This window comes from Antechinus flavipes, chromosome 2 (genome assembly GCF_016432865.1).
Source record: "Antechinus flavipes isolate AdamAnt ecotype Samford, QLD, Australia chromosome 2, AdamAnt_v2, whole genome shotgun sequence".
NCBI lineage: Eukaryota > Metazoa > Chordata > Mammalia > Dasyuromorphia > Dasyuridae > Antechinus > Antechinus flavipes.
The window spans coordinates 519,760,834-519,775,763 of record NC_067399.1 but is presented as its reverse complement, the minus strand read 5'-3'; the positions used below and the strand labels follow the sequence as shown (position 1 = coordinate 519,775,763).

Sequence of the window (14,930 nt, the reverse complement as noted above, 5' to 3'; positions counted from 1 at the left end):
TCCTTTTGTTTTCCAAATTCCATTCTGTGTATTTCATTGTCATTAACTGTGTGATTTAGTTTAACAAATTTTCAGCTGCAAATACCAGTTGGACATTTATGTAATCTTTATTATGTCTTCAATAGTTTTATTAAACTCCTTCCAGACACTGTCCTTAGGAGCTTTCCCAGATATCTCTTTCTTTCCAAGGGACTGAGCATTGTAATACCTACAGCTTATCCAATATCTGAAATATTATGGAAGAATGCATTGCTTTGTGATGGCTAGTATGAATGACACAGTCTTGATGTAATTGGTCTGCTACGCATATTTATACTGACAAGATTAAAAAGGACTTCTCATAATTCCATTCTAAGTATACTCAATCCCTTTTAAAAGTCATTTGATACATCTACATTATTTTTGTCATCTGTCTCATCTATCTATAAGTTCTTTTGGAGTATCTGTTAGGTGTAGACTTTGTTTTTTCTAAAATTTAAAAGAAAAATCTTTTTTTAAGTTAGTATTTTTCCTGCAATTAGATTTCCCTGACTTTGAAGCAATTCTGCTCTCACTTCTCTTTCCCTGGCTCCTATTTATTTACAACTTTCCCTAGTTTGGAGATTTCTGTTTGCTTGTTTAATTATTTGTTCACTTATACTTTCTTTCCTTCTCCTCATTTAAATAATTCTAGTTAAGGAACTAAACTTTTCATGAAACAGAAGTGAAAAGGGAATCCAGGTGTAAGCAATAGTCCATGCAAAGATTCGAAGAAAAAGAGGTAAAGTACCATAGATATGGTATCTTCATTGTAATTATACTAAAATATTTCTAAGATTTTCAATAACTCTATTTCCAAATCCAATGACTTTTTAAAAAGTTCTTATTCAATATTTGAGAAGCTTGACTGGGATTCTAGGTGGCAGAATGAGTCAGGAAAAATTGAATTCAAATTCAGATACTAGCTATGACCCGGGGCAAATCAGATTTTTTATCTGTCTCAGTTTCCTCAACTGTAAAATGGAAATAATAGCAATTACCTAGCAGAGTTCATTGCATCATAAAATAAAATTGTATTTGTAAAGCACCTGAATGCTTAATAAATGCTTTTTTCCCTTTCTCCTAACCACTTTCTTGATATGTTCTCCTCCCCTAGTTTTTAGACACAGTGATAACATAATCTGCCTTTTATTTTCCCGAGTATTTTCATATTGTCTTTGCTTCCCTGGCCTTTCCATGTGGGTCTTTCCCATATTATTCCCCTTAACTACCTTCCCTTTTCTTTCTACATCCTTTTATTTAAACCTCAGCCACTTCTAGGCCTTTAATCATCAACTTTATGCATTATTACTTTGAAATCTGTACCACTACTCCCAAACTCTCTGTAGAGCTCAGGTCCTCATCTTTCAAATTTCCTGATGGCTATCTCTATAATGGTTGATACCATCAGCCAACGATCAGGATTTGAATCTTATTTTTGTTAAATATAAGCTGTATTAGGACAGGAAAGTTAATTAACCTCTGTGTGCCTATTTTCTTACCTATAAAATGGGGATGTTGATTTAAATGACCTCTAAATTACCTCTGGCTCTAATTCTATGATCCAAAAATGAACATGTAATCTTTTTTGCTAACATCTATGTTTCCTCTTGATTTCTCTATTTCTGTTTGATAGACTACCCTCTTAGCTTTCCATATTTGAAACCTCCAAGTCCTCTTGGACTGTCTATTTTTCTTAGCCTTCCCCCACTGCTCAATCCAATTTGTTTCCAGCTCTGTTGAATTGACCTTGGCAGCATCAGTCTTCATTTGGAATGGAAGCTTCTTACATATGAAGATGGTTTCATTCTTTGAATTGGTATTTCCAGTGCTTGGCACATATTAAGTACTTAATAAATACTTGTTGATTAATTAATCTACTCCCTTCATTGTTTCTGCTTCTTCCATCCACTTCCACAGTGAATTCACCTCTTGCCTAGGCTACCAAGAGGTTCCTAACTAGTCTTTTTGTCTCTAGTCTCCCCTCTCTCTAATCTATCCAGACTCCTCTGGCCACATTCTATTGCTTATATCATAAAGTATAAATTTCTTTATCTAAGCATTGGCTTAGCCTTGACTCTAACCTACATTTTTATTCTAATTTCTTGGTCATATCCTTCACATACTCCATATTCCAATAAATTCCAAATCATTTACAGCTCCCTTCCTGTTATTATCCTGCTCTTTGACTCCTATACCTTTGCTTATATTATTCCCGACAATTCTGTTTTCATCTCTACCGATTAAAATATTTTTCTTCCTTTAAGGATCACTTCACATGTCACTTCCATGATGATGTCTTATTTGATCTTAACAAGTGGAATGATCTTTCCCTCTGTAAGTTTTTCACAACACTTTGAATCTTTCCTTTGCAGTTAGGATATTCTCACAGATAAGCAGAATTGTAAAGAATTTCAATGCAATCTGGTTCAACCAAAACTTGCAAAAAAAAAAAATCCTATCTAAAACATATCCAATAAGTAGTCATCTAGCTTTCCTTGAAAATATCCAGGGAAGGGGAATCCCCTACTTCCCAGAACAGACAATTCCATTTTTGGATACTTCTAAGTGTAAGACAAGTGTTCCTTAATTCGATCTTAAATTTATCTTTTTGTAATTTCTAATTTATAGGTGCTTTTTCTTCTTTCCTAACCCCAAATTCCTTGAAGGGAGGACTTTTGTTCTATTGCATCCTATAATCCTAGTAGCCATCACTGCCTTACATGCAGTAGGTGCTTAGTAAATGTTTAGTTGCCTTAAATGGATTGAATTGTAGTTCTCAATAGTAGATATGGGACTTTTTTTTTTAACTCTCTACTGGGGCAAAAAAAAAAAAAATTGGTTAGAGCTTTAGGGATAATCTAGCAAGCTAAAATCAATGTGCTTCAGTCTTGAGCAGCTCTGAATATTAAATTTCATTAAATATTCTGGAAATAATTTAGGCGGACTGTGAGATTTAACATAGCAGATCATCATTCATTTATTTAGTCGGATCTAGCAGCTGCTTTCACATCATTTGCACAAAAAAGGAATAAAATGCCTAACTCTTAATGCTGTATATAGTATGAAATGCAAAAATAATTTGAAGTTTTAATAGGATACTGAATGTTGCCAACTATAAGAAAAAATTTGCATTTCAATATGTGTGGGCGCAGATTGTGTTATGGTGGCCAAAGGCAACCTCATTTTCCATATTCCATTGTTCTCATTCACAGCTCAGAGAAACCACAACCCTGGGCATCCTTTCATCATGGCTGATGCTTAGGACCAGACCCCTTCCAAATCCTGAATCCTCTGTATTGATCTTGGCAGTTAGTGGGGTGGATCATTTCACTTTAGAGCTTTATTAACATTCAGTGTTAATTGTCTTTCACTTTTCCGTTCCTCAGCCTTACCTGAAGGAGACTTCTGACGCCATCCCTAAAGCTGTCTGCTGCTACTGCAGCGTAGAAAGCCTTAATTTTGTTCTTGAGAAGCCAGGCCTGCTTCTTTGTCATGCTGCTGTTCATCTCCTTCACACACTCCTTGCGAGGTCCCTGTATGACACAATGAAAAATTGGTCAATCAAAAAATCGTAGCATTTCACATCAAGTTGTGTTTGTTTTTTAAAGGACAGAAATAAGCAATTGAGCTCTGCTAGGCTAAGGAATGGGAGAACACCTCCCCAGAGTCCACAAAAATTTCAGCTTTTCTTCCCCGAAGTCACCAGTGTTGATATTCACATTCTAGCCAAGGAGTCTGGGGTTATTAGCATGTGATTAATTAACTGCAAAGATTCTGGGAGAAGAGGGAAGTGGGCAGGTGGTGATGAGTCTGAACTCATGCCAGGCTGTGATGAAAGTGCCTCAGGAGGAAGATGCCAGCAGTTCTTGGCTCAGCCTTCAGGGTCACTTTTAGGGATAGGGAGTCAATCAGAACCATGGCAACAAAGGGAAAAAAACCACATAGAACTTAGTGGGCAGATCAGAACACTACGTGGTTCATACACCGTTAGAGCTGTAAGAGACCTCAGAGGGTTGGAGTTAGGCAACCCCCTTACCTTGCAAATGGGGAAACTGAGACTCAGAGAAGTTAGCTTACTGAGTGCCAGAACAGGAGTGCCCGACTTCTCTTTCAAACTCTAGGTTGCCATTGTTAGGTTTCTTTAATAAAAAGGAACAACAACTTTACCATGATTTTTATTAGTGTAAGGAGTTCTCTATGAAATTTCTAGACTTAAAGAGCTGCTTGGAGAATAAGTGACTTGTCTATGTGACACAACCAGTATGTATCTGAGTCAGAATTTGAACTAGGTCTTCTAAAATCTTTTTCATCACTATGTGAATTTGCCTCATTCAAATAATTGTGGGAGGAAAGCAGTGAAAAAGAGACCTTTAATTTCATCAGTTTCCTTATGTGGAAACTTCCATCACTAATGCAGATAGGCAAACCAACCACCCAAAGTGTAATTTTAGAGAGCTTTCTGGGAAAGTGAACAATTAAATAGATTGCTTACAATCTCCCAGCTAGAGTGCCTTTGGGCCATCTTGATCAGGATGTTCTACAGGCATATTCCATAGGCAACCATAGTTGAGTCCCATAGATAACTCAAATTTAACATGCCCAAAACAGAACTCATTATTTTTCCCACAAATCCTTTCCTTCATCCAAACTTCTCTATTCTGTCAAATGCACCATCATTTTTCCTCACAGGTATAGTCCCAGATTTTCAATTTCAGTGTCCTCCTCAGCTCCTAAATCTCACTCCCTCACATGTCTAATCCAATGACAAACTATCTTCATAAAATCTTTTGTATTGATCCCCTTCTCCCTATTTATATAACATATCTCCATTCATGCAGCCATTACTCTAGTTTAGGCCCTCATCACCTTTCACCTGGCTAAGGTAATAAATAGCTTTCTAATTAGACTTCCTACCTTAATTTTTTTTTTCTTCCCTTCAATCCATCCTCCATCTCAATTGCCTCAGTTAATTTTCCTAAGGATCAGATCTCCTCATGTCATCTCTTCCTACTCAATAAATTCCAGTGGCTTTTATTTAGCCTCCAGGATCAAATATAAAGCCCTCTGTTAGACATTTAAAGCTGGCCATGCCCTGGCCTCTTGCTACCTTTCCAACTTGATACTTTATTTCCCTCTACACCGTCTACAATCTAGACACATTGGCCAACATGTTGTTCCTGGCACATGACTCTCTATTTCCTACCTCTACATCTTTGCACTAGCTGTATCCCATCCCAAGAATGCTTTCCCTCTTCACTTTCATCTCTTAGTTTCCTTGCCTTCATTCTGGACTCATGCTTGTTGATCAAGTTACACGGAGGCCATCTCTCAAACTCAACTCAACTTAAATAGAAATGGGCCTCTACAGAGGCATATTGACTTAGAAAACAACAAGTTAACATCGTGTTGCATTTTTTATTTCTTTTTTAAGCATTTCCCAATTATATTTTAATTTGGTTTAATTTGGAATCTTATTATCACCTCCGACAATATTTTAGCTCTTTTCTCCTTCCATTTCAGCCCAACTCAACAAGTATTTTTGGGAGGGATCTCCCAAACTACTATTCATCTAGTCCAACCTTCTCATTTATAATTTTAGGAAACTGAGGGTTCACTAACTTGACCAAGTCATCCAGATAGTAAATGGGAGAGGCAAGATTTAAACATCAGGCCCTCTGAATCCAAATCTAATGCGCTTTCCATGTTACCCATGGTGTCTGGTATGGTATAAAGCAATCATGAAAGGTGGCCCTTTTCCTCAATGTAGCTGGAGGACTAGACCTACTTATAAACTTGGTAAGAAGAATTCTTTGGAGGGATTTAATTTTTCCATCACTCTGAGAAGTGACGAAATTGGGGACTTGAGAAGCTACTAAGAAAGGGTAATGGGCTGGGGGAGATATCAGGAGGTTGGGATTGTAGCCCTGGTTCTGATACTAGCTAGCCATGAGATCTTGGGCATATCTTGATCTCTTTGAGCAGCTATAAAAGGAAGAAGATGGACTCCTAACCCAGAGGGTTCTTCACTTTTTGGTGGTTATCTTTTATGGAAATCTAGTGAAGTCTGTGGATCTCTTCTCAGAATAATATTTTTAAATGCATAATATAAAATACTTAGGATTACAAAGAAAATCAATTACATCAAAATACTGTTATCAATTTTTTTTTTAAGAAAACAAGTTTACAGACTCCAGGTTAAGAATCTCTGTACTAAATGATCTCTAAGGTCCCTCTCAGGTCTAAAATTCTATCTGACATGGGATATGATTTGCCTCTCTCTTGACATACTGTGTAGTATAAAGCAAAGAAAGGAAATTCAGTGGAAGGTACCCAACACAGAGAGGAGGCATAGGACAGAGAAATCATTCCCAGGTCCTGGAAGGATGTGCCTTAACATCAACCTATGAATTGCACTACTATGACTGTGAACCCCTGGGAAACTGGCACTTATTTAAATAAATACAGTCTAACGTATATCTATTAGTATTACAAAAATCCAAATTAAACATTAACTGTGACAGTGAGATTTACTTTAGTGCCTAGGTTTGCCATATTGTAAAGTCATAAAAATATTTCAAGCAGAATCTCTCTTTGCTGAAAGTTATTATACTATCATTGTTGCACACATATTAATGTGGAAGCAAAGCTGCCATACAGCTGCCATGGGAAAAAAAACCAAATAATAAAAAAAGAAAGACATGCAGGGACAGAGTCCTCTAGCTTCTCACTGTGAGTCACATCACAGAAGTGGATTTTATCACCCAATTAAAATACTTCTATAGCCAACTTCATGAGTTTAAAAATGAACTCAGCATTTCAATAGATAAAACTATGGGTAGTTGGGTTGGTTTTTTTTTTTTTTCCTTTTTAAAAGAAACATCAAATGTGACAATATAGGTCTGAAGAAAGTGTGACAAGTTTGCAATTATTTATTTTGCAGAACAAATGATGATAAAGTGATGAGAGAATTACTGTCTTTGAATAGAGGAAAGGTTACTGTGTGAAGAGGACAGTGAAAAAATGTTCTCTTACTAAAGATAAAAGAAAAGAAATGGATCTAAATTATGGCAGGAAGTGTTATGGCTAAGTGTTAAGGAAGTGTAATGCTATGGTGGAAAATGCTGTGTTCTGTTCAAGTTTCTCTGACAGCAAATTACACATATTTATGTGGGTATACATATATATACATAAACATGAATACATAGGAACAAATCTAAAAAAAAGACATGTTTATTGTACATCTCAATTAGAAGATTAAAACAAATTCCCTTCTTTCCTTTTGGAACCGGAAAAGGAAAGCAAAAAAGAGGAAAAACTTGTTTTATTAATCTAATCTAATCCAATTCAAAAAATTTTAAGTGTTTAGATAGTGTGTAGAACACTGGGATGAGATATAAATTTAGAGAAGAGAGTTTGCCTACCCCATGAAATTTAGTAGGGGGATTTGGTATTTATACAAATACATTCTGTATCTAATACATACACATATACACATTTAACATGAGTTCTATAGACATATCATATGACATGTGCATGTACATATAATTCCCATGTATATTCTATAAGCATATATGTATAAACAGATATAAATCATCTGCCAATACATTCATTTACACCCCCATTATATATATATGTATGTGTGTGTGTATGTGTGTGTATATATATATATATATATATATATATATATATATATATATATGTATGTATATATGTTGGGTTGTAAATAGTTTCCTAATTGATTTCTCCATCTCAAATATCTCCCCATTTCATATAGCTACCAAGGTAATTTTGTTAACAGTACTAGTGTGAACAGTGAATATTGATATTATTGAGAATAAAAATAGGGTATGGATGGAGCAGAAAATTGTAAACTGAGTAATGAAATCATTGAATGTATGTATATGTATGTAGACTACATATAGGGCATATATGTATACTTGTGTATACATTCATTTTAGATTGGAAGGTTAAAGATCAAGAACTTAACGGGACTTCTAGCCTTATCTAGCCCAATTCCTTAATTTATCCAGATGAGGAAATAGAGACTCAGAGAAGGTAAGTGATTTACTCATAGACATAAAGGATTTGAAATCATATGTGTATGCATATTTGTTAATACAAGTACATTAGTTAGCTGTACATATATAGACATATATACATGTCCATGTAGGCATACATAATATAGAGGGAAATAAAAATATTTAAATGGTGGGTTCCTATCATCCATGAAGTTTAATAGGGGGATTTAGTTTATAAATAAATTCATTCTATGTCACACATATGTGTATATAGATGCATACACATATACACCAGCATTCTATTATGTATGTGTATGTGTGGGTGTGTGTATTCAGTCTCTTAGTAGATTGAAAATAAACAATCATATAGGTAGGAAGAGAGTCAAGAAAGAATAAGGTTATGAAAACCTAGAGAGGAGAGATCACTTAAGGAGAATATAGTCTACAATGTTTAAAGTTACAGATAGACCAAGGAGGATGAAAATTGTGAAAAATGACTTGAAATTTGGCAATTAAAAGAGAGAGAGGTTGAGGGGAGGGGGAGAAAGAGGGAGGAAGGGAAGAGAGAGAGGGGGGGGGGGAGGAAGAAAAAGAAGAAAGGAAAAGAGAGACAGGGAGAGGGAAGGAGGAAAGGAGAGGAGAGAGAGAGCAAGCACCAGGGCCAGGACTAGAAACAGAGAAGAGATTTATGAGGGGACTAATATATTAGAGAATATGGGAGGAGAGGTAGTATCACTTGTTCTGTCACAGCTTGTGAACTGTGTCGGGGGTAAGATCTCAAAACGGTCTCTTGGATTTATTTCAAAATTATGTTTTCTAACTTCAAGTGGAACTTCAGTGCTTTATGGAAACTCCTTTTTCTTTTTCTTATTGAATTCCTATAATCTTCTCACTTGATAGTTGTACCAAACTTGCTCCTCTTTCTTTAAGCCCCTTAATTCTATTGCCTCACTTTCTACAGATTTCCCAACTCTCCTGAAAAGATTAAAATCTTTTGACTTGAATTCATTCAATTCTCTTCCTCTACATTAAAAAAAAAAACCTCTAATATTTTTTACTTATTTTTTCCTTCTTTCTTATCTAAAAGAATGAAGTGGTTCTTTTCCTTGCTAGTTCTAACCTGATCTCATCCTCTCTTATTACCTCCAGGACCTTGATTTTTTAAAATCACTCCCTACTTTCTCAGTTTTCCCACTCTTTATTCCCAATGATTCACTCTCTTTTGCTAATAGGACTTATATGTCTTAAAAGAACATAGAACAATCCAATTCCCTTTTCTGTAGATAGTGTCACTTGAGAAATTGTCTCTTCTTTCTCCTTGGTTTAACTGCCAAATTCTACAAAGAGTTGTCTTCATTCACTGTCTTCTCTTCCTTTTTACCCACTGACTACTCAAATCTTCTAAGTCTGATTCTGATGCTTTACTGATATTTTTATTTACAAACTGATAACAGCTTCCCTGATTGTCCTTTTATCTCTTTGATTGCTTCTTTAATTTCTGCTTTATAGTTCTTATTCCTTCTATTGACCCCCCCCCCAAATGTGAACATTCCCTAAAATTCTGCCCATGGTCCTCTTTTCAATTTCAACCAACCAATTAAGTATTATCAGGCACATAGCAAGTACCAGGAACTGTGCTGGATACCAGAGATAAAAAGATTTTTAAAAATTAAGTAATCTGTGTTCTCATAGAGCTTACTTTCTCTAAAGGCAGACTTAAATGGACTTAAATCAGTGTCATGAAGATTGGAGACCAGCATCCTGGGATGTTCAGAAGAATCTGAATTTCCCCTTAGCTCTGAGGCCTGGGAGTTTTTAAGGAGACACACTCTGTCTGTGAAAGCATAGATTTTGAGGAAGGAGCACTGATGAGCATGATCACGAATCAATCAGTGGCAGAAGATGACATATACCTTGGCATCTCCAGGACTTATAACAAGATGAGAAAGTCAGCAGCATGGGGGCAGCAGGTGAAAAGAGAGCTGAAGTTGCCAGAGAAGGGAGAGACAGAGGTGGTCCTTTGTGCCCTGCAAGTATCTTGGAACAGAGAATTGAGATTTAAGTTGCTAGTTTTGATGGCCTCTTTGAAAACTGAGCAATGTTCCAAAAGGTCAGCTCTTGCTCACATTTTCCTCCCTTTGCTTGACCAGTAACAGTTACCATAATGTATTCTATTCACTTGTTTTAATATTAGACATTTCCTATATGCCTTAAATATGAATAAGCCAGAGGTTAGTTAGAAATATTCAAATTTTAAATTAGGGCAAACAGTCAAACTTTTGTCTGAATTTTAGGGATTTATAGTAACTGTGAGTTCTGAAGTATTGTCATTGTATTAGTAAGTTTTTTGTTTGCTATAAAGAGGGGGACCACATAGACCTGAGGACCATTATACTGTCTCTATGCTAAAGATGAGCTCACTATTTTAACAGTGTACAGCTAATTAAATCTCCAGTCTCCAATGTGGAAAAGGTAGAAGTCAGAGTGGAAGCAGGTGAAACTTGGGAGGAAATTTAGCTTTGCTCCTTCCAGAAGAACAGAGGGAGCAGAAAATATAAAATGCCTTCCACAAAGCTCCCACCGTTATTGCAAAGTACATATATAAAGAATAACAACAAAATAAATACAAGGTCATTGGAGAAGGAATTGGTAACAGTTCAAATATAAAGAAAGGTTTTGTATAGATGATGATTCTAGATGTACATCTTGAAATAAATGAAGGATTATGAGTATGACTATGGGAGGAGTTCATCCCCCCATGGGGGATAGTTAATGCAAAGAGACCATTGATTTGATTAGGAGTAATGAATGATAAAAGCTAAAAAGAGAGTTGGGACCAAGAAAGAGTGAGAAAAAGGAAGGGAGGGAGAGAAGGGGAAAGGAAGGGAGGGGGAGAGGAAAGGAGAGTGGTGATGGGCTTTAAAAGTTCAACAAGAGAGTTTATATTTTACTCTAAAAGCAATAGTGGGTTTGTTGGATTGGGTAATGACATAGTCAGATCTACACTAAAGGAAAACCAATTTGGCAGCCACGTGGTGAATGGATTGGATTAGGGAAAGATTTGAGGCAGAAAGACCAAACAGGAAAGCACTGCAATAGTGACAATTTTCACTGTAATAATTTCATTTACCACTTATATGCAAATGATTCTCAAATCTACAACACAACCTTGTTTACCCCCTTGAATTTCAGTCTAGCATTTCCAACTGCCTATTGTGTATCTCCACCTGAATGTGCATGTTATCCCACCAGCATAACTCAAACTGGAACAGATACATGTTTAAATGAATCTTTCCCCTCAGAATCCGACTTTCTTAACTTCCCTGTTTCTTTTAAAAGCATCACCATACTTTCGTGTCATACAGGCTGAAACTTCCTACAACCCTCCCAAATATTTCTCATCTCCCTCCCTTTCTCTTTACACATCCTACCACTAGTTTAAACACCAATTCCTTCTCAGTTATGCTATTGCAGAACCTTCTAGTAAACCTTTCTGCTTTTAAAAGCGCCTTCTCCAGTTCATCCTCTACTTCAGGGGTGGGGAAACTTTTTCTGCCAAGGGCCATTTGGATATTTTTAACATCATTCACAGACCGTACAAAACTGTCAACTTAAAAACTCAAGCCGTGGGGGGTTATACCTAGCTTTCAGCTCATCACTGCCTGTGGTTACCTTGGCAGGGCCAGAACAAATGATTTCACAGGCTTTATACTGCTTGTGGGCAGGACATTCGCCACCCCTGCTTTACTTGGTTACTAAAATAATCCCCCTAAGGTATAATTTTAATCATGTTGTGCTCTGGCTCAAAAGTCTTTACTGATTCTTACTTATCTCTAAGAATAAATGTTACAGATGCCTGGGACTTAAAGCTCTCCACAATCTGACTTCAACTTGTCTTTCAAGACTTATTTTATATCTCTGTCCCACATGCCCCCAATGTTCTTGCCAAATTGACTTCCTAGGTGAACTCCAAACTTGATGTTCCATTGTCCATCTTTGTGCTTTTAAACAGGTTTTCCTACATGGCTAGAATGTGTTCCCTCTTCCCCTCTACCTCTTAAAAATCCTCTGGTTTCTTTTAGACTTAGACCTGGCACCAATCCCAAGCTTTTCATATTTCTGGTTTTTGCTGCTCTCTTCCTTATTCTTTCTAGCCTGATTTCTTCTCACAATCTAATCTTTAGAGCAGAGGCATTTTTTTTCCCTTTTGGATCTCCACTAATTTACACACTGCTTTGCATTTAACAGATATTTAATGAATGTTTATTGAACTGAATTGGAGCATAGCTAATGAGGGCTGGTAAAAATGTATTTGTCTAAAGATTTAAAAATCTTATGGAGGCAGGTTAATTGGAAAAGTAAGGGAAACCAAAAAGTTAGATACATCTGTCAATGCAAATTCTATGGATAGTCACAGGTATAACATGAAGAAAAATCAATAGAGAGGAACACTAAGTAATGCTATCCAAGGAGGCAGCCAGCAATGAAACTCATGATCTTCTATGTCTATAGCCAATTATATAAAGTATGGATAACAAAGTGATTAAAGATTCTAAAGGAGGGGGACAAATTCATATAAGAATCACTGAGTTGTAATAGAATTAAGATTAGAGGATGTATATGGAAGAGCAAAAAGAAAGGGGGTGCTCCTATGGTTTCATGTATTTAGGGATGAGATATACAAACATATTCCTTCCTCCAAACCACCTCAGACATACTCGGGTGTAAAGAAACCAGTTTAAAATATAATTGGGAAATATTTCATAAGATAAATTAAAATGTAATGAAACATAGATAACATTACATTTTAAAGCCAAGTCAATATATGATGTGAAGAGATTCTTATGTACAACTTAATGGCCCCTCACTTTTCTCTGAGTTAGGGATTTGATTTAGGGAACTAGTGAATGAAAAAGCCTTCTCTAACAAAGCTGGTCAGTACTTTCCCTGCAACTTACCATCTTAGGTCATTTTGTAAAGCACTGGGTTTACCTAGAGTCACCAACAGCTCTGAGAACAGTTCTCATTCTCCTGAGCCACACAGCATGTCCCATTTAGAAAGAGCAGATTTTAGATAAAGAAGATCTCCAAATATTACTGTGTTAAAAACATGTTCTAGTGAAGAGATATAGGAACTTTAGTAGGAAAACATGGTAGAGAGTTTTTGGATGAAGACCAATAGAAGGAAAAATTGATGTGATATTGTATATTATAGACTACATGGATAAAAGGAAATAGACAAAGAGACTGCAGAAACAGATTATAAGCCTATATTATGGTATGACACTGTAGGGAAAGGAAGATTCAGCTCTCAGTATGTCATCTGGAATTCTTTCTATTATAATCAAAACAGCTGCTAAGAACTTGCTTTGTCTTAATAATTTAATTTTTTTAAAAGATAGAGAGGTCAATGAAGGAAACTTTTACTCCAAATCTTATTCTGACCAATAAATATGAACTGGTTGCAAAAGCAGAAAGGATGAGAACCTGAGTAGAAAAGGATGGAGAGTTACCATTACTGAATGAAAATAATGTATTGTCTGACATACTTCCTTGATTTGGAAAGAGTAGATTTTTTCTTCAGAGAAAGGATATGAACCTGGGACTTAAAGCCATAGTAGAATGGCAAGATCAAGGGTGTGACCATGTCTGTTGTTGAGAGAGAGGAAGCATAAGTCATGATAATTGAGTGAATTGTAAAACTTGAACACTTGGGTATATGAGGGTCAATATACATGATTAGGGGGTTGGGACTTGATTCTTTTAGCAATGGGGTTAAGTGAGGTTTTTGAACAAGGTAAAGTAGGGGAACTTGTCCCAAGAGGGATGGGAAGGTCTTAAGAATGAAATTCTGAAAACAAAGAGAAACAATTCCAATGAGGAATGAATGTAAGCTTCCAAGGATCTAAAAAGATGTTGGTAGGCTAGAAAAATGGGCCTAGAAGATAATAATAAGCCAATAATTCAATAAGATAAACTTAATAGATGTGAAAAATATAAAATCCTCTATTTGCATTTAAAAATTAATAAAATTCTAAGGTCTTGTATAGGGGAAGAATAGACCTAATAAAAGTTCAGTGGTTTGTGATTTTTAGTAAATTGTCATTCTCAAAATAATTCTATAATTATATTTAATAATTCTATACTTAGCATATAGAATTTATATTACAATTATTTGCATCTTTCTCATATCGCTACTAGAACTTAAGAGTCTTGATGCAAAATATTATGTTTTGTTGTCTTTATATAACAATGTAGTCATTTAAGGAATGTTTGTTGAAAGCTGATTCTGTTGAGTACTTTAAAAAAATTATCTTGGCTATTGGATATAGGGGATAGGGAAGAAATTGAGATAGGGAGACCAGTTAGGAGGCTGTTTTAATAGTCTAGGAGAAAAAGGATGAGGGCCTGAACTCAGTAGTGAGTGTGTGATACACAAGTGATCATATGAAATTAAATGAGATATTTGTAAAGTCTTTAGTGCAGTGCCTAGAATAAAGGAAATGCTTAACAAATTCTTATTTCCTTCCCCTTCCTACATATATGAGAGATGCTGTAGAAATACATAAGATTTGGAAACTGAATAGATATGTGGGACAAGTGAATGAAAATGAAAAAGCATTATAAAACACATGTAAGATGAATCTATGACACATGTCATCATCATTCATATCCCCTTCTTGATTTACTTTGTGTCTTAGCTCTTTGAAGCAGTACAGGATCTGACTGCAAACATATGTTCAGCCACCTGGTAAACAAAGACTATATATTGAGTTCTTGACTTTTTCCTCAGAGAATTACATGGGGGGAAACACCCCAAAACAGAAAACATCAAGGGGAATATAAAAGAATAATAGAACACAACAACCAATATGGTATATCATTCCCCAG

At 35.8% G+C, this 14,930-nt stretch overlaps 1 protein-coding gene across 1 annotated transcript in view; it reads right to left on the bottom strand.

Moving 5' to 3' along the window:
* SLC12A1 (solute carrier family 12 member 1) overlaps positions 1-14,930 on the bottom strand; it is a 126,477-nt gene that overhangs the window by 51,271 nt on the left and 60,276 nt on the right. The window contains exon 18 of the mRNA XM_051980599.1: positions 3,414-3,554. Coding sequence (XP_051836559.1) covers positions 3,414-3,554 — 141 coding nt within the window. The remainder of the gene's footprint in view (positions 1-3,413; positions 3,555-14,930) is intronic.